The sequence below is a fragment of the Numida meleagris genome, chromosome 8, assembly GCF_002078875.1.
Source record: "Numida meleagris isolate 19003 breed g44 Domestic line chromosome 8, NumMel1.0, whole genome shotgun sequence".
Lineage (NCBI taxonomy): Eukaryota > Metazoa > Chordata > Aves > Galliformes > Numididae > Numida > Numida meleagris.
Window position 1 is genome coordinate 3,333,952 of NC_034416.1, and position 20,345 is coordinate 3,354,296.

Sequence of the window (20,345 nt, forward strand, 5' to 3'; positions counted from 1 at the left end):
ACAGGTTATGTATGCAGAAGGCTGTAATTTCTTTTTCCAAGGGCCTACTTATCCTTTTGTTCCTTAACAAAAGCTGTTGACATCCATGTAATCGAAAATCCACTTATAAAATACAATTGGGTGTTTCCAGGAGAGGAAAGTGAGGGGATGTATGAATTAACACAACTCCTTCCCAGAAATCCATGAAGTGAGCTGTCTGTAGCGTCAAAGACAATCCAGATGCTTCCTTTCAAGGCCTAATTTGTACTGTAGCTGGCTCCTGTCACAGTTTGTTCTAGCAGCAAGCAGCTATGACTGGAAACAGAGTTGTTTCTCTGTTGCCTTTATCTCTGAGACTGTTTGCCTCATCAAGCCCAGTGAACGTGCAGAGAACAGCAACAACAGTATCTAAGGCAGCAGTGAAAAGAAGGGAACAAACTCTAGCAGATTCTGTTGTGCTAGGACATGGGGAAATGGTCTCAAGCTAAAACAGGGAAGATTTAGATTGGCTGTAAGGGAAAAGTTTGTTATGCTAAGTGTAGTGAAGCACTGGAACAAGTTGCCCAGAGGTGGTGGTGGGTGCCCTGTCCCTGGAGGCAGGGATGGATGGGGCTCTGAGCAACCAGTTCCAGCTGTAGGTCCTGTTCATGGCAGGGGAGTTGGGCTATGGATGGCCCTTAAAGGTCCCTTCCAACTCAAATTAATTTGTATTTTGGCAGCGTCTGTCTTCTGTATCTATCTTTTTCCCTCTAATTATAGATAATTATAGATTGTTCGGGATCTGCATATAGGCATGTTGGTTTTGATTCATTCTGAGGATGTGGGAACAGACTGGAAGGCTGCTGGCAGCTGCTGGCTGGTTCTCAGTACGTGGTAGTGGAGCTGTGATTTGGGGTTCTTTATGCTAATGGCTACAGCTGCTATTTCTGCTTTCTTAGTATTTTCCTAATAGTAGCGGCCTGCTGCTAAGGCAGCTTTTCAGTTCCCATGATTGGAGAATGGTCATTTTTCCATATGTGCTTTAATGGCAGTTCAGGCTTCTATGTGGAAATCAGATCAGAATACAATGCCAAGTATATGGAGCACTTAAAACTAGTGAATCTTGCCTCCCCTCCGCTGTTTGGGTGTGCTGAAAACCTGAAGCAGTGTTTGGAATTCGTGTTTCCTGTCCTTGAGAAGCTGTGGCCCTGCAATCCTGGGTAAGTCAGTAGAGGGCAGCCCTTTCACAGCAAGGAGTTCGCAGCCCAAGGGTAGCACCAATTTGCTGCTACGCAGCTGGAATATGCTCCCAGAAATTAGTAAGTGAGGAAACTGAAAATGTAATGGTACTCATAACTCTGTTCCAGCAAAAAGTCACGCCCGGGTCTGGGTTACTGGATCGTGCTGGCTCACTGCAGGAATGTAGGCGTCTCTCCAATGAAGTGAAGCAATGGGATTAATCACCTACTTACGGTTAATCACTTAGTTAAGTGTTTTTCTGGGATAGGCCCATTTGAAGGTGATAAATAGGCGCCCAGATAATAACCAGTGAAGGCAGCGTGAAACAGGATTATTTTCTAATGATATTACATGTCTTTCACCTTGGATGGCTCGGGAGAAATTAAGCCCTAAGCCTGCCTCTAACCCTGCAGCTTGTCTGAGGGGTTCTCAGTGATGGAGCCTCATATGAAGGATTTCAGATCAGCCCCAGCTGACTGTTCTCTCAGAGAAACCGTTCACTGTGGTTCCTGTGCTCCCAGTAAGTGCACGCACCTGGGAAAAGGGCAGCAATCCATCAGCTGGAGCCCTTCAGCTGGGGAGCCTGGTATTCAGCGCCCTGCATTGAATCTGCAGCAGGCAGACAGGAGGCTGCAGCATCTTACACGGCAGAAGGCAGTAGTCTGAGCATTCCTAAGAAATGCACTGAAAAAAAACCTATTATTTTACTAAACTGTGTTTTGAAAAATGAAAATAGAAGTGATTTCAGTGAGGACTGCATTTTGTAGGAAGGCCTATCCTATGTTTTCTGTCCTTTCCTAGGAAAACAGAACAGCCCTGGAGACCTCAAGAGGTGAAAACGTTGAGGCTGCGAGTTCCCTGGGGCAGGCTGGGTTCCAGAAAGCTGTGGCTCTCTCAGGTGGTGCCCTGTGCAGTTCCACAGCACCTCCAGGGTCTTGCTGCGTGTTCTCACGTGCCTCTGTAATGCTGATAACCTATCCCTGGCCTTTCTTCCCCGTGCTCCTCTTGCAGTAATGCTGTGGCTGCTGTTATCTGCCTTAGTACGTGTCGTGCTTGAGACTCTTATTCTGATGTTCGGTCTTCCTGAGATAGACTCAGAGCTTTTTGCATGTTGTTTTCATGTCATGTGTCCTTCTCGCTGCTTCTGTTTTCCTTTTGTTTCCACGCTTGGCTCCATAAAACAGCCTCGCAGTTTGCTGGCTCTTCCTCGGCTCAGCTGAGTGGGATGGTGACTGGGCGCAGCCCCTGGCTGGCACTGCACCAAGCTCATAACCTCACCGGGAACGTCTTGCTTCTGGCTGCATAAACAACGGCTGGGTGCTCTAGGGATCATTTTGTTTCCTGTCAAGTGACCCATGGCAGCTCTGTGCTCGGAGCTTTCCCTGATCTAGTGAACCAAAGGCAGAAAATGGCACTGCCAGGAGTGCTGGTTCCCCACCGCTGGTGCAGCACTGGCTCTTGCCCTCCCGTGGGGCTGTCCTGCTCCGGGCCCAGCAGCCGCACAGACACTGCTGAAATCTCTGCAAGAATGCCCAGGGCTGTAGGGATGAGGAAGTGAACCTCAGCGCTCCGCAGCTGGAATTGCTTGTCACAAAGCTTTCTGCTTCTTTGGAACTAGTTTGGACAGATCTTGAAAAGACTTAAGGAAGGATATATGTGAAAATGCTAATGCTCCGGCTTTTAAACTTCCTCCTTTCCTGTCCCTCATCTAGAAATTTCATAATTAAGTATAAACTTTTAGATTTGTTTTGCCTCTGGTGCAGAAGATCAGAGCAATGTTTAATATGAAATGGTGTCTGCTGCCCCTTCCGTGAACTGCTAAAAAGCAGAACAATAACTGGCTCGCATGCTTCAGAGGTCACAACTAGCAGTTTCAATGGTTTGGATCATAACAGCTGCATTCATTACTCCCCTACAGATTGGCTCTCATCATCTAAACAGTTTCTCTATACGTTGTGTGTCTGACAGCGTGCCGACCATTCCAGGGCAGTCCTCGTAAATAGGATTCAATCAGCCACAGCACACGATGTGTGTGAATTCCACAGGGAATGCAGGGCTGCAGGGCAGCTCTCTCCAATGCAATCTCTGCGTGCAATACCTCCGCACTATAAAGCAAAGCACTTTAAGGTGTTAAGGTACGAAATACATGAAGTAATATAAAGTCCAAGGCTCTCTCTGCCATCAAATCACCATCCTCGGAACGATGCACAAAGCTGCAGGGACCGGGAGCAGGCATTAACTCCTTCCCCGCCCTGAGTTCTTGCCGAGCAGCCAGGCAGGGAGCTGCACTCATATGCGCTGCGATCAGAGCACTTTCCTGCAGCAAACCCCATAGGCTGGGGATGCTCAGTACCAGGATCTCGTCCTGCATCCAGCTTAGCCTTACACGAAGGCAGCAGGGACGCACCCTGGGGAGGGCTGCGTGCTGAGCACGAGCCCTAACGGCACGGAAACCCCCGTAAGCCCGGCTCTCTGCGGCCGGGGAGCGCCCAGCACCTGCTGCGGGGACAAAGCGGGGCCGGGCCGGGGCGGGGGCTGAGCTCGGTCCCTCCTCGGCCCCGCCCGCCGCTGAGCGGCTCCGCCCGGCCCGGCCCCGCCCGGCGCTGGGAGGCAGCAGCCCGCGGCGCGGCCCCGCTCGGCTCGGATCCGCTCGGACCATGTCGCCATGTCGGAAGTGAGGAAGTTCACGAAGCGGCTCAGCAAGCCGGGCACGGCCGCCGAGCTGCGGCAGAGCGTCTCGGAGGCGGTGCGCAGCTCCTTCGTGCTGGTGAGTGCAGGGCGGGGAGCCCCGGTTCGGTACGGCTCGGTACGGTGCCGTGCACGGCACGACGCGGTGCGCTGCGGTGGTACCTTGGGCAGCTCCCAGCCCGAGGGAGCGGAGGCGGAAGGGGCAGAGTTGGCAGGGGATGCTCAGAGCGGGGGAAGAAGAAGAGGAAGGGGATGGGCAGGGGATGGGGAGCGCTGGGCGAGGGATGGAGAGCGCTGGGTAGGGGAAAAGGGCCGGGCAGGGCGCGGCTGAGCCATGCAGGAGATGGGGAAGGGCAGGGCAGGAGGAGAATGCCCTCTCCTGGTACTCCTTCCCATGGGTTGTGCTATGCCATCCTGCCTTCAGCCCCACTCACTGCCTGCCATCGCTGTGCCCAGCTGAATGAGCTCCAGAGGCTTGAGGATCGCAGGAACCAGCACTTCTGTCACCTTGGGTTAGTTAAGTGCTGCTTGCATGGTGGGAGCAAGAATCAGTGAGGATCCATCTGTGCAGGGCAGTGAGCAGACAGGCACAGGAGCTCATCCTGGTAGGGTGCAGGCAATGTGAAGCTGGTAAACAAACGGGGTGGGACTGAAGGGCACAGCCTGGCAAGAGCCACGGGCATTGCCATAAGCTGTCTGCCTCGTGCATCCCAGGAACCATGCGCCAACATCTGGGATGAAAGCCACGTGCTTTATCGGATGCGTTTCATCCCTGCGTGTGGATGCTGCAGCAGGTTGTCTTTGTTGTGCACACAGCTGTGCAAATGTTGGCTGCGGTACCCAGGGGGATGCTGGGGGCAGTTCAAAGCTTCCCTGAGCTCTGCTGGATGTGTTTCACCATTGCTCATTGAATTACTCCTGCATGCAATCACGCTTGACCTTGACTTTGATGGAAGGTTAGTCAATGGGACATGCAGAAAGTGCAGTACAAGTTGAGAGAATAAATCCTATTCATTCTCGAATGGTATATTAAATTGTGTGAGAGCTAAATAGATGGAGGGTTTTAAAAAGTTCTTAATATAATTGTTTTCTTGTAAATGTGTTGATTTCTAAGACCAAAAACAGTCATGGTGACAATCCTGTTTGGTTTCCTTGTGCCAATGCTATTGTTTCCTGTGTCCTTACAGGCTCCTCTGGGGTTTGCTTTCACACTTTCATCAACAATACATACAGATACATGCTTCATAAAAACTGATGGAACCTCTCATTTAGGACCTCAAGAGCTTTGGTATCCTACAGGCAAATGGTGGCACAATGCCTGTGCCGTGTGCCCTCTGTCAGAGCCTGGAGGGATGGGTGGGATTGCGGATGAAAATAAATGAAATCCTGACAGCAGCCTACAGGAGCTGGCAGGGTTCAGCAGCCACTCTCTGTCTGTGCCTCTCCAGGGTTTCATTGCCTGCGCCACCTCTGCCAACTCTCTCTCATTCTCTTTCAGAAAGGCAAATCCCCAGAGCTGCTGTTCTGCTCGCTGTGTTTGCATCCAAGCACTGGAGGAGAGTAGGGCAGGTGGCTCTGATTCTTGCTCTTGGCAGAATTTCCTGCTTTCAACAGTTCAGCAGCAAAGGGATAAATCCCAACACTTCTGCATCCTTGGGAAGAGCCGTAGGATACTGCAGCATTCGGAGAGTGGGAAAGGAGGTGGTATGAGCTTACAGAACTGTCTTGGTTAGCACTTAGGACACTCTCAGTGATTAAGGGCAAGGAGCATGCTCCCCAGGTTGCTCCAAGGAAAAGGTGGTTCCTCTCCCTCCACCCCTTGTAAGGAACGGATGGGATGGGATGGGATTGGTGTCCACGCTCTGGCTGTATCTGAGTCCATAGGGATCTGTGAGGTTGAGCATGGATGAGAGAAAATTGTGGGGCGCAGAGCTAGCACTGTGTGCAGCAGGGCACTCATCTTCCTCTCTGGAGGGAGTGGGCACCATGAAGGTCCGTCGCTGCGTGGTGGAGCTCAGCACTTTGGGCACCCAGGGCACTCCCTCAGGAGGAGGAACTGTCTGGAGTAAGAAGCCATTCGCAGTCTGTGGATGAAATACTGCTAAATGAAAACATCTCCGTGAGGAGAACCTTCAACATCATGGAAAAGGTCAGCCTGCATGGAGCTGTAATTTGTGCGTTAGAGGAGATGCATCTCTGGGCAGGAACACTGCGCTGCTGCAAGGCAGAGAGGCAGCTCCCACAGTGCAGTCCTGCAGGTGCAGTGCAGCTCGTGTCGTGCTCTTTCTGTTCCTGGTTCCCCAGTTACACTGGTATAGCAGCAGGAGAATATTTATTCCTCTCTTTGGTGTGCAAACCTGGAGTCAAGTCAGTCGGGCCTCGGGTGGTAACTTCGCTCCTTTGTGTCTGTGAAAGGGAAGAGATGGAAAGAGCAATGGGGATGTGTCCTGTGCTTCACTCCCAGCCTTCCCCAGGTGACCTGGGGTACCCGTGTCTCTCCTTTGCACCAGCTGCTGGGGTGCAGTCAGTGCTGCTCCTGTTGTTACAAGTGAAGCTGTAGTCCTGATCTGCAGAACCCAGCTGTGGCGGGGAGCCCAGAGGCCACCTCAGTCCCTGTGGATGAAGAGGGATGAAGCGCAGCTTTCACTTGATGCTCTCCTGTTCCCCTTCCTGTACCCAGGAAGTGCTGTTCCCAATTCTGGCATTGCACTATGTTCACAGATGCGCTGTGTAGAGGAGCTCTTTGGCGAGAAAAAAGGCTTCAGCAGGAATCCCTTGAAAGCACACGCAGCCCTGCAGAGCAGCGCCACAAGAACCCTGATTTGTTCTGCCCACTCTTCTTTGCAAAGCTGCAGGGCAGGTTGTACCAACTTCAGCTTTGAATGGTCCTTGATGCATGCTACTGGTCAACAGATGGAGGTTTGGCAGAGTAACCAACAAACGAGGTCACAGCTTAGATAGACGAATTTAGCAAAAGCATTAAACTGGCTGGTGAGATAAATGGCGTGCAAAGCAATGAAGGAAAGTTTCAAGATTTGGTTAGAGAGGGGAACAGCCAAGGCCTAAGTGTGATAATTTAAACCATTCTTAGCCCTGAGATTACATGCAGTTTGATCCTCGGGGCACCAATAGTAAAATACTGCATTCAAACTACAAATTCAGAGCCAACGTGTTGAACTCCAGGAGAAGGATCCAGGCTGGAGCTCAAGGAGAGCAGCCAGGGGACCTCTGGCAGTGAATGGACATTGGTGTTTTTAGCTCAGGCCTTCAATGAAACCTCCCTCCTCCCCTTCTCTCCGTACTTGGGATGTTACTGACTATTATGGGAAGGGGGTGAGGAACCCACAGTGAGCTGCCAGCTAATGCAGGACCTGTGCAACCACAGCAGTGCCATGGGACAGAGCTCAGCCCATGCCCCAGGGATGTGGATGTGTGCTCTGTGGTCTGGTGGAGGTGTCCCTGCATCTCTCCTTTGCCTCGTTTTAGCTTTCCCCCAAAACTTCATGGGGTGGTGTAGTGTTGAGCAGAATGCACGTGGATGAGAGCCGTAATCTCGTAGTGCTGCAGAATAGTGAAGGCTCTGCCTTCTGCCTGGGAACCCAGACCAGCTGCGTAAGGTGACTTGTTTCTCTGCGTGAATCATAGAACCATTAAGGTTGGAAAAGACCACTAAGATCCCCAAGTCCAACCCCAACCCACCCCACCATGCCCATCACCACGTCCCTCAGTGCCACGTCCCCATGCTCTGGAACACCTCCAAGGACGGTGACCCCAGCACTCCCTGGGCAGCCTGTGCCACTGTATCACTGCTCTTTTGAAGAAGAAATTTTACCTAATATCCAACCTGAGAACATAGGGCAGGGCCTTTCCTGGGCCTCCCCTCCTCGTGGGAGCTGCGCAGTCAGCAGCAGCTGAGTACCAGTGGGAGAGGGTTGTCTTGAGCCTGTTGCAAGCTTTCCAAAGGTGTCATTCTCTGAGTTGTGACTGAGCAATAAAATGAGTGGGAGAGATAAGATCAGAGGAACAAGCATTTGACAAAACGCAGACAATCCACTTTCCCACCGTGCTGCCAAAACGAGTCATCTGGTGGCAATTTTTGGTCTCCTACAAGCACTCCGCTTTTCCTTAGATCATTTCTACGCCGATTAACTGAAGATCCATCCACAGCTTCACCAAAGGACACGCACTGGGAGCCCCGTATCTGGGCAGCAGGCTTTCCCCATGCTGGGCGCTGGCCAGCTCGGTAGCACTGCTTGGTGACGTGCATGCTGCACAGTGGGACGTGGCTCCAGGAGTGAGCCCCACGCACCCGGGCACGCTCCCAGCTTGGGCCATGTGTCTGCCAGCACGTCAGCTCCCGGGGGCTGCAGCATGGGACATTGTCTGCTTGCAGACGGCACCGATCCTTGCCACCCAGATGTGAGAGCGCCTTCCCTCCTGTGTTACGCGGCGCTGTGGGATGTGCTGCTGGCAGCTTTGCCATGGGGCTGCAGGCAGCATGCCAGCAGGAGATGGGTTCTGTTTGATCTGGGCTGGGCTGGGCTGGGCTTGTATGTACCACTTGGTTTCAGGCAGACACCAAACAGGAGATAAAAAGCTTCCAAAGAGTGATGTTGAGGAGGTTTTGACTGGAAGCAAAAAGGCACTTTGTTCTTTCTGTGTTTTTTTTAACAGCTTAATCTATATTATATGCTACTGAATTTATACTCCTGCGGAGGAGATCAGCTTCCTGCATAGAATCCTCCTTTAATAAGCTAAATTCGCTTTGATCAGTGTGAAGGCTGTTTATATGCAGTGCTTGTAGTGATCTTAGTGCTCAAGAGAGGCACGGAATGTATGCATGTTCCCCTTTGGGTGCAGTCGATATGCTGTGTTTGCATAACTTCAATAGCAAAAGAGACGTCTTGGAGACATGGGAGGAAATTCTGCCCTTGCTTCAGTGGGGGTTTTACTTCTGAAGTGCCACCACCACATGCTTGGGTGACTTCTGTGGAAGCGCTCACAGTGAGGTTATTACTCATAGAAAACACTTCAGTGCATTCTCAAAATGAATCATGTGCCTTCCTGAACTGGGGCTCTTGCTGTCAAGGATTGCATTTAGCTCAGTGCTAAATGGCCTCGGGCTGTGTGTGCGGTGCAAGTGGTCGGGGCTGTTCCTGCCTGAGAGCACAGCAGTTGTGCTCTGGGTGAAGGGCATCACTCTGCAGAGGGCTGCAAGGCCTCTGCAGCACCACGCAGATACCTGGGGCCGCTTCCTACAAATCTCCAGAGCATCTCCCACTGACACCCAGTCTGGAAGAGAGAACAGTGCTTCCTTATGCTGAGAAGTGGGCACTGTAAGATGAGCCACTTCCTGAGGTTTTTGGACAAGCTTCAGATAGACAACAAGTCTTATCGTTCCCAAAGCATCCTTGAAATATGTTTGTGCTCATTACAGGAAGGCTCTGAGGATGTGAGCTCTAGCACACACACCACATCTAGTGAGCTGTGTGGCTGTGCTTTTTGTTCTCATTGGGAACAGCTGAGAGTGGTTGGTTCTGTGCAGGAGGCAGTGCCATGGAAATGCAGGTGTCCCTGCACTGACAGCATCTGCCCCGACTTGCCGCCGGCAGTGCCTGGAGCAGATGGTTGTCAGCGGTGCCGGCGGCCAACTGCCAGCAATGCGGATGGGGATTTGGTGAGCTCAAAATCCAGCGAGGGGATGGCTGGGGGGCTTTGTTTCAGCCCTTTCTGGTATCTGGAGATATTTGCAGTGTATCCCCCCCCCCAAGGACCAGGAGCATTTGAACCTGGGCTGCTGGAGTGCATATTGTAGCATCCTTTTATATAGGCAGTTTGGTGGCTCTTACATGATTCCATTTAGCTCTTTGCACACTGATTTATCATCTCTAATGATGCAAAATTACGCAAAGCTTTTGACATTTCTATGGCCTGAGAATGCAAATCACAATTGCACACAGCGGTTGAAGAGCAACTGGTCTTAGGGCTGTGGTTTTAGGTTTCCCTGCTTAATTGGCCTCCTCGCTCCTGTTCTGGCCAAGGAAGAGAAGGATGGGTTTGTGTGCCTTTGTGGGCACTGCTGTCATCTTAGAAATACTGGAGCACAATTCCCTGTCACCATCTTCCTCCATCTCTTTCATTCCCTTAAACAGTGCAAATCAAAGCTCTCCCTTGCCAGCTGTTCTTCCCTTCAGCGCAGCCCTGTCTCATCTTTACAGCTTTTCTCTGCCTCCTGCTGCTCCTCTAATGGGGTCAGGTCTGCTTGTTCCTAACCCCTTTCTCACCCCTCTCTCCTTTTTTGCTGAAATGCAATTTCTTTCTCTTTCCTATTAATAACTCCTGTCATGAGGCTGTCCTTGGGGAGTGGCTGTGTGGAAGGAGACCACTGCTTGGGTCCAGAGTATCCTGGCTCCTTCCTCCTGCCCTCACTCCATAGTGAGTGACATCCCCACCGCAGCACCCTGGCCCCTCCATCCCCTGAGCAGGGACACGGCAAAGGCACAGCTAGAAAGATGGCTTCTCCCCTGGACAAAGCTAGGACCTGGTCATGTCTTGGTGCTATACATTTTTCCCAGTGACAGCCATACTTAGAGCTGTATTGTTCTGGTGGTCGGGAGCCTGGGATGTGGGTTGGAGCTGTGCTGTGCTAGGAGGGCACAGATGGAGGACAGGACCACAACTTGCAAGCTGAGTGCTTGGGGTGGGTGTACCCAAGGGGCAGTGATGTCCCAAAGAGCAGCAGAAGCTATGGCTCACCCATTTCTCAGGTGTTTGGTGGAAGTGGTGAATCCATGAGTGGCAAATTTTTTGTGCAGCTCAACCCCATGCATCTGCAGATCCACTGCATGCAGAGTCAGGAGAGAAGAAAGGAGCCTGCATCTCCTGGAGGAAGGTGGTGGAGAGGGCTGAATGCAGCATAAAGCTGGGTGTCAGGGAGGTCGCCTCTTCCTGCAGTGGTTTGGAAAGTTACATTCAATCTTTTCCCCTGTGCTCTCTCGTCTCTTTGCATAATGCTGACATTCGTATGGTTGTCTTTGCTTTGGGGAAGCTTGGAGGTGCCTCCACCAAGAGCATTATTTTGGCTGGGCTGAAGCACTGCAGTGCCTGCCCGGCACCTATAGAGCATGCAGCCACACAGTGCTTACTGGGGAGAAAACCATTTAACTTTGCAGCTACTGCAGACAGCTGAGGTGGGAGCTACGCAGACAACTTCCTGAGCTGTTTCAATCACCACCGACATCTCTGGGGCTTGACTTCACTGTTGTGGGTGTTCACCTTATTGCTAAGGCAACCCAAAACCCATCTGCGACTTCCTGCTCCGGTTCCCCTACCGCACTGCAGGGACTGGGGCGAGCCCCCAGCCATGGTTTGCCTGCAGGAGTGGCTGCAGGGCTGGCTTGGCCCAGAGCATGAGGTTTCTTGAGTGAAAAACAAGGAGTTTTGGGAGCAGGCAGGAAAGGGAGGGGTTCTGCCTGTGTGCAATTAATTGTTTTAAGATGTTCTGAAGTTGGATCTTCTGGAACTGGATGCTAAATATAAAACTCATACTACATAAATAAATGATGAAATAGCAGTGACATCTGAAAAGCACTTTGGGGTGCTCCAGTTAAGAGCTTATATAAATAACAAGTATTATTGTTGTTGTAATTACTATTTCCCCTTTTTTAGCATGCCTGCGCTTACAGAATGTTTTGAGAATTCGTGTCTGGCAGAAATTCTGCTGTCCCATGGAAACCAGTAGCTTTTTGCCAATTTCTATTAGCGCTATTATTTTCAGAGGAGAAAATCAAAGCAGGGCTGCGTTTCCATCTCTCTGACGCTCTGCAGCAAATGCTCAGCTGGATGCAGGTGCAGCTCGCTGACACAGGGATGCGCTGAGGGCAGCAGGGCTGGGTTTGAGCCAGGACATACCCATGCATGCAGGGAGAAGTGGGTCTTGGGTGTATCTGGGGACTGGAGATGCTTAGCATGTCCCAGACACAACCAGCCTCTGGTGGTGCGTTTCCTATTGGTCTGCGTTGTTCTTTTCAGAGGTGATATGCACAGGTTGGCTGCAAACCCACCACTCTGTTGAACAGCTGTTTCCTTTAGCTCAAGTGATTGTGCAAGTTTCTCAGCTTTCAGGAAAAAAACAAACAAACAGCGTTTCTGGCCATCGTGGTTGCAGATCTAAGCTTCAAAATGTGATTGTCCTAAAAACTGTGAAGTGTGGAGTCCACTTCTAAATATGTGGAAGGGAAATGAAGAGCCGGACACTGGTTATCCTGACTTCCTATCATCAACTTTTTGACCATTGCGTCAGGCTTTCTCCAAACTTTTATCTTGAACTGATGCTCTTAAAGACAACACTGATAACTACAAACACTTCCTTTTCCATTAGAGAATTGGGCATAACATTGAAAAAGGGGATATCAAAGCTCCAAAATACCCTTTTGATGCATGGTTCTGAGCTAGGTTCACCAGCTTGGATTCAATCCCAAGTGAGTGCAAACTGGCAGTGTGCACTGACCCAGAACCCAGCCTGTGCTGGCCCCACTGCATGCAGCAAAAGTGGCCAGAGGTAGGGGGGAAAGGAAAAGTTGCAGCAATTTGATCTGGTTTTTTTGCAGTAATCCCTCATGAAAGTCTTTCATTTGGATGCCAGGATCTGCCTCAGAGTGCTTAGCTGAGCCCTCAGCCCTGTGCACCTTGTCCTGCAGGAGCAGGCAGGTGTGGGCAATGAGACTGCTTTTGTGCAGCACTTGAGCTCTGCGCTTTGGGATGGAAAACATGGGTCATTTTCACTGCAGATGTTTTCTTGCAGGGTGCCAGAACCATGCGCCCATCCTCCCTTCCCCATCACTTGATTTTTTATTTCAGTGAGCACTCCAGGCAGAGCCAGCCATCTCTGTTCAGTGCAGAGAAGGGGGAGAGAGGGGTACAGCAGCCTTGCGTGGGAGTGCTTGCTGAGAGAGTGCTGGGGATTGGGGAAGGAAGAGCCTGCTGTTCCTGCCTGGACCATGGCTAGGACAGACCTGTTTCAAGGGTATGGGATGAGCAGCACTGGGGTACCCTGCATCACCTAGCATCTTGCCAGGGATCCCACACTGCCAGAGGGAGGATCTTTTTGCTTCTGGGATGGGAGAAAACAGATGAGCAGAACCCCTTCCTTCCTCCCTGCCCAGTGCCTCTTGGGACCCCGCTTTTCTCCAACCGCTGTCTCCGGACTCAACTCAGCCTTCCCAAGAGCTTCCCCCAACAGAGCCGTCCCCTCTGCCTGTAACCCCCTCCTGTCCCTCATACAAAGCCCTCTGAGGGTTTTTGGGTCAGAATTGTGGCCAAATCCTGCAGACTCTTCCTAGAACACAAGGCTTTATGCCTCTAGCACAGCTAGGATTCCTGTCTGGGCATTTGCCTTGTGTTTTTAAACGTCCTTCTCTTCAGACAGCGTAAAAATAGTCTTGGCCTGCTCATACCCTGTCGTATTGACTGTTTTTCCTCCCTGTGGTTTTACTGTAGCCCATGTCTGCACAGCTCACCCTGGGCCCTGCTGTTCCATCCAGCTGACAGCCGGGTTTGCAGCACCGCCCCATGGGAGCTGCCTCTTTGCCTCCCTCCTGGCTTCTCCTCCAAGCGTGGCTGTGCTGAGAAGCCTGCAAAGTGCTTGGCAGTGGTGAGGCTGCATCGTGTTGTGCCTGCTGCCGTCTGTGCTGACTAATGCTGCTGCCCTGCTTGCCCTTCCTCCCCTGTTGCTCTGTTCCCACCTCTTCCCTCTCTCCTCTGCTTCTGAAGGCTTTGGGCCAAAGACGCTGTTTGGCTTTGTACTGGGTTATGATGGTTCCAGATGATAGGCAAGCAAAGCGCTTCTCGCTTTTTGTTGTTCTTCGTTATGCCCAGGCTCCTGGGATGATGAATTATGTGTGAATCTCGGCTTTTTTTAATGAAGCGCTCCAGCCTTCCTGCAAGCTGGAGCTAGAGCCTGCAAATGCGATCAAATGGCAGTGCTGGAGTTGGGGGCTGAGAAAGTGAAGAGCCACAGATGTGCTACTTAAATAAAAAACCTCTTTAGGACTACATGGTCTGAGAGTGCCATAACTAGTGGTCTCTGAACCCCTGCCTTTGGAAAAGCTTTTCTATGGAGTGAAATCCCTCACTTCGTGTGCCCATAGAGGTTGCCAAGTGGGTTTCTTGGTTCCCAGATTCCATGTAAACTTTCCCATGACATTCGGGTTTCATGAGTAAAGCCCTAACTGGGGAGTTTTCTCTGTTTGAGTGGTCTCTCTGCATTTGCAGATGATGTGCTGTGGTAGGAAAGGGTCCCTCCCTGGGCTGCTGCTGCTCTCGGAAGCGATGTGTCTGTGGGTGGTATGGCCAAGGGGTGTGCGCTTCCTCTTTTTTGCCCTTGAACTTTGAATCAATTCCCCATTTTGAATTTGTCTCCTATTTCCCGTGTATTTCACCCTCTTGGTCCTTTGGGATTCATTTTAATATCTGTACTTTGCTAAGTGTTGCACCTAAGTGCATTACAAGGTTGCAGATGAAGTAGTAGATAGGCTGTAAAATGCTCACTAGATTTTAGGAACAGTCTGAGCCAATACCTTCATAGGTACATGTGGTCCATGCTGATTGCTTTTCTCTCAGACACATCAGAGAAGCGTCACTTTCAATACACAGATCACTTGTGTCTCTAGCTGCTTTGTGAGCATGGGTTCATGGCACTGGCTCTAGCTTCACATCTGAGGAATAGAAAAGCTGTCGTGTGCTGGGTGCTGCCACACCCTGGAGTGTTTTGATGGAGGCAGGGATGGCCTCACGTCATCCCCACTGGGGACCAAAGGGGAGAAGTGAAAGCTGACATTGTGTAGTCATTGTGCTGGGGCTGTGGGTTCTTCTGGGGCTATGGGTTCTTCTGGGGCTGCCTTCTGCTGAGCAGGGGGAAACATGAGCTGTCAGCCCACGCGGGGCGGGTGTCAACGCAACGAGCAAATTGGTTAACGCAGAGCCAAACCAGCCGGGTTTGCCATCAGATTGCTTTCTTCTCTGGATATTGTTTGTTTTAAATGAGAGCCAGCCTGAAAGGACTGAAAATACACACGTTTCTGATCGTTTTCCCTTGGCTGCTGTTTTAAAATAACCTCACATTAAACATTTTTCCCTTACTTTCTGTACAGTAGTGTCACTGCGGTTCTACCTCTTGTAATTCTGGGAGAAAGAGAGCTCAGAAAATCATTAATCACATAATAAAAATGATACCACATTTGTACAATTTACAAATGCAGGACAGTAGAAGACAGGTGGCCATTGTGTTCGGAGCCATAAAAGTTGAAAATAGAAATGCCCTTTCCAGTTCTTCTCAATATGAATGTGTGAAGCCTTGTTTATAAAGCAAATGTAAGGATTTTTATATGCTTTGCAAATGGCAACAGACAGGAGATGGCTCAGGGCAGCGAGGCTGGGGACACTTCCGTGGGGTTTTCCTGGGGCCCAGCTCTTTGTGCTGCCTTGCGCTGGCGTTCGTGGGCATGTTTCTGTTGAAGCAGTTCAATTGAATTTCCTGTTCAAATGCCAGCCAGCTTGCTTCTTGGTGGAGAGTCAATAGTGGAATAGATGGGCTGTTGTTTCGCTTGTGCCCTTGTCCAAGAGGAGCTCGTGACCCAGCCTGGGCCCTGCCGACCGCCCTTCCCTCATGCAGGCCCATGCTCCGCGGAGCAGGCCTGCTTTGGCAGCACTGCACATTTTTTTCCTGCAGAAATGGGTTGGATTTGTTGCTGGACTGGCAGCATTTCTTTACGCTTGAATATTGGCTTTCCCTGTGGAGGAATTTGTGGTTTCTAAGACTCTAATTGCTTTAGTGTAATAGTTCTTCCTCCGCTTTCATAATGACTTTGGTGGCCACCATCTGCTGTTGTGACAGCGCTGGGCAGCAGGGCCGGGCCCACTCTGGGAGAGGTGTGCTTGAACCCTGCTCATCAGAAGAACTAAGACTTCAAAATCTGCTTTTCAGGGCTTAGCGTTTTATCTCCTGCCCTGCTGGGACCAGAGGGTGAGCGGGGCTCCCTCCTCCTCTGCAGCTCTGTTTGCAGGGCCCTGACAGACAGACGGAGGTGTCTGTGTTTCCGGGGCAGCAGGCAGAGGCCACACCACATCCTTTTCTCAGCAGTTGCTCTGCTTGCATACAGCTTGACCTACATCCTTTGAAACGTTGCTGTGGTTCCCCTCATGGCCTATGATTACTAATTCCGTTGTGTCACGCCGGGTGCACTGCGAGTAGTATTGTCCTGCACTCGTGCTGCAAAGGGCCATCACACAGCTGAATTCGGAGTACCCAAAGCCACTACTTAACACCACAGCAATAAACAATAGGCTCTTAGAAGGAATCTAATTGACCCTTTCCGTAGGGCAGGGTGAAATGGGGAGCTGGTGTGAGTTTGAGCAGCTCACACTGGGAGTGATTCTGGGATTGCTGCGGGGATGGCAGCAGAGCTGTTGAGATTTAGGGACGCCAGACCTTACATCTGCAAATGGGAGAGCAGTCTGTGAGCATCCCGATGTGTTAATTCACGTTAACGTGCCAGGCTTGGCAAATCTGCAGCAGTGCATAGCATTGTAATGAAATAAGACTGGTGCTTCAGATGATTAACCAAATTCAATTAAGCATTTAAGGAGTGTGAGGCTAACTGAGGAAAAACTGGATTCCTTCCCTCCATCTTCCTGCTGGGTTTTAGGGACTTCTGTTTTTCAGGTGATCCTTTTCTTTTACATGAGATCCCTGTGTGACTCAGGTCCTGGAGCAGGAGCAGCTCTGAGTGCAGTGCTGGGGCCAGCAGCTCCCATGCCACAGACCCCAACAGCCCAGCACACAGCGTGGGCTCTCCTTGGGGCCACACTGCCCTTCCCCAGTTGTGACCCAGTGGGCTGCTTCCTGCGATGCTGCAGTGCCGCTCAGTAGGCTCTGATTGTTTCTTTCAGGACTGCATTAGGAGTGAGGCAAAGTTTTCCAAAGAGCGATTAAGAGGGAACCGTTTCAACTATCTGAGCAAATCCCTGCTGGAGTCCTGCAAGCATGGAAAATAGACATTTTGAATGCGAGAATGCCTGGGGCAGGAGGTGTACTTGCCCCAGTCAAAAGTAAGAGATTCTCTGTGGACAGCCAGAAGCAGGGCAAAGCAGGTGCCCCCAGCTGGAGGCATCGCTCACGTTGGTAACACAGGTTTGACTGCACACAGGCTCCATGCCATCCTCCCTCAGCAAGCTGCTGGGATCTCATCTTGCTGTTGAGATGCTTGGGAAACACAGTGCGAGAGGTACCCTCCTTGCATTTCTGAAGTGCTTTGGGGAAAATATTTCATCTTGGATTTTATTAAACATATTACAAGCTTGCCAGGTATGCGCCTGGAATGGAGGAACAGCCAGGGAGCTATGGGAACAGTTCATCCAAGTGAAAATATTCAGCTAAGTTTGCTGATGATGAGGGAGATTCTGACATTCCTTTCCTAAGGGTGAACAGCCCCACCTGCAAGGGCATGCTCTCCCAGGGGTATGTGCCAGCCTAGCATCACACGTTAGAACCATCCACAGCATGGCCAGGCATCAGCAGACTTTTGGTTGGAATTCAACGAGAGACAAAATTGATGTATCGGAATTTCCTTCCTCTTTTATCGTAACTATTCATTTGCACATGGTGTCATGTGTTTGCTTATGGTGTACAGAGTAATTTTCACAATTGCAGTGCTCGATTTGCGCTCTTGAAAGCTGAAGTCTAGGGCTGGAGAGCTGAGATGATGTTTTCCTGCTTTGGAAGTTGCCTTTGTGGTTTTTTTTTTTAACTCTGTTTTCTGGACTTGTAGCATGAACAGAAGTAATACAATAGAAAACATACTGGCATTCTCCTAATAGTTTTTAATGATGACTCCAGGCTTTTTGGGAAAGTTCCTCTTGCTGCCCAGAAATGTAAATAGGAGCAAAGCAGGCCCTAGAGTTTTCCAACCGTGGGTGTGGTTTATGCAGAGGGCTCTCCTGCCTTTCCAAGGGGATCTTCCTTCCACAGAGAGAGATCCCTGTGCTGGAATTGCAGGCAGCTTGTTTCCATTCCGCCAGCAGCACCTTTACAGAGAATCTCATCAGCTCATCTAGCAAAACCAGCTTCAAGCTGGTGCAGGAGCCCGTGTTGCTGCTGAGTTGTGCTCATACTGGAAGAAGCTGGAGCTTGCAGCTGTTAAAGCTGCAGCCTGTCCAGGAGGATTTCTTGCTCCATTAAGAAATTAGAGACTGTGCCTAGGCAAAAACAGCACAGTACTTGCTTTCTTCCTGTAGTTTATAACCAGGCCTGAATAACTTAACCCCTTGTTTCTGTCTCTGCAAAGCATGCATGCCAGTGCTTCCTTGCATCGTGAGTGCATCCAATTGTTGAGTTAATGGGCAATCCATTGCTAATGCAGTTTGAAGACGTCTGACTAAATTATGTACAAGATGTTAGTTACTGGTTATTTTATATATCTGTAATTATTACTCCCTTTATTTCTCCTACAGGAAAAAACCAAAGTGGTTGAACCCTTGGACTATGAGAACGTGATTCTCCAACGCAAAGTTCAGATCTACAGTGATCCCCTCCGGGACCTGCTGATATTTCCGATCGACGATGTGTCTGTGAGTTTGTGCTGGCTTTTTTTTCCTCTTTGAGGCTCATTCATCTCCAGTCCTGCTTACCTTGGAAAATTTCCACGCTCGGCCACATGTTGATTTTGGCTGTGTTACTGACACATAAAAGTGAAATGACCCCCTGGTGATTTGGGCCCACTGCATTTATTCAAAACAAGCATCAAGCCCTGGAGACCCAGTTTGCACTGAAACCATTTTTCCCTTTTCCCTTCAGCTCTCAGTCATCAGTCGGCAGAGAAGGACTGTCCAGTCTACAGTGCCAGAAGATGCTCTCAAGAAAGCTCAGAGTCTCTTTGTCAAAGAGGTAGGGGCAAAATTCCACCCAGTGCCTGCCCGCAGCACCTTCTCCCTTAGGCAAGATGTTCTGCTGTAGCTGCTGGTCTACAAGGTTGCAGATCATTTTTTCATGCATGGGAAGAGCTGATTGCTAGCAGGGTTTTTACACTAGCTAGTTCCCACACACGCCTCTTGCGCTTTGCTTCTTTCCAGCAGGTTTTGTACTCAGACAATGCTTGAGCTGAAAGGGGCAGACATGCAGCAGGGCAGGGGCTGGGCTGCACAGCCTCCCTCGCTGCATCCTGAGCGCTGCAGGTTTGTTCTGTTGAAATGCTGCTCTCTAGGATCATTCCCCTCCAAGGGCAGTGGAAATAAATGCAAAGTGATGGTCAGCATTGAATGAGAGGCGCTGCAGTTCTGAGGGCAGGAAATTGGCTCCTTCTTGGAAAGCAGTCCCCTCCCAAATTACTGCTCCTTTTTTAAAGACTTGGAGCTCTGTAGATTCAAAATCAGTAGCTGTGTCTAGCCAGATGCTGTGTGATTTTTGTCTCTGTGCTTAGAAGGTTCCTATGAAATTCTGTGTGGCGGCACAAAATAAGTGAAGCAACCCTGCTTACCTCACCCAGCAGCCCGTAACCGTTTGGACTTGTGCATGGTTTTGTTGTGCTTGCTGTAGCTCTCAAAGAGCTCTATTGTTTTCCTTCCAGTGCATTAAAACCTACAGCTCCGACTGGCACGTGGTAAACTACAAATATGAGGAATACTCAGGAGACTTTCGGATGTTGCCATGGTAAGTGTCACGCTCCCGTGGAATACTAATGCATGGTCACAGGGCCGTGGTTTGATCAGGCTTAGGAGAAACAGTCAAAGTAGGTCTGAAGAGCTTGCAGAGAAGTGAGGCAGCAATGGAGCAACAGTGTTGAACAAATCCTATTAAAATTTGCAAATAACCTTGCAGCCTGATCTGACTTCTGTTTTAGTGAGATGGGAGATAGATGGGCCTGCTGCATCCCTGTGTTGAACAAATGCAAGTCAGCAAAAACTCTGCAGAGATAAACAGCTAAAACAGGGAAAGCTAGTTATGTGTTCTTTGCACTGAGCTTCCACAAGGTGCACTCAGAAGTTGGCTCTCTCCAGCTGTAAGGGGTGGGGGTCTCCTAACATCTTCTGCAGAACTTGCTAGTGTATCTGGCATGGGATAGCTGGCATAGAGGATCCTTGTTTCCCAGTCATTAACAATTCAAATGTGTTGTGATTTCAGCAAATCCTTCAGGCCAGACAAGATTCCAAGCCACGTGTTTGAAATCGATGAAGACTTCGAAAAAGATGAGGTAAGGAGAAAATGTTTTACATATTCCGCTCTAAGATCTGTTAAAAATTTCACAAGGCAAAGTCAGAATTCACTTCCCAGGAGTGGTTTTGTGGTGAGATGCTTCATACTACAGATATGGGGCCAAAACTGAGACATTGATTTAATTGAAAGCGGGGCAAGATAGTCTGTTGGAGCCAAGAGTCTCCTAAATTAGGTGGAAGATGAGCCATCATGT

At 50.2% G+C, this 20,345-nt stretch overlaps 1 protein-coding gene across 4 annotated transcripts in view; it reads left to right on the plus strand.

Moving 5' to 3' along the window:
* Positions 3,790–20,345, plus strand: part of DOCK11 (dedicator of cytokinesis 11) — a 71,078-nt gene continuing 54,522 nt past the window's right edge. For all 4 annotated transcript variants that reach the window (XM_021406210.1, XM_021406211.1, XM_021406212.1 and 1 more), the window contains exons 1-5: positions 3,790–3,964; positions 18,394–18,510; positions 18,737–18,826; positions 19,506–19,588; positions 20,060–20,129. In XM_021406210.1, coding sequence (XP_021261885.1) covers positions 3,863–3,964; positions 18,394–18,510; positions 18,737–18,826; positions 19,506–19,588; positions 20,060–20,129 — 462 coding nt within the window. In that variant the 5' untranslated portion in view covers positions 3,790–3,862. The remainder of the gene's footprint in view (positions 3,965–18,393; positions 18,511–18,736; positions 18,827–19,505; positions 19,589–20,059; positions 20,130–20,345) is intronic.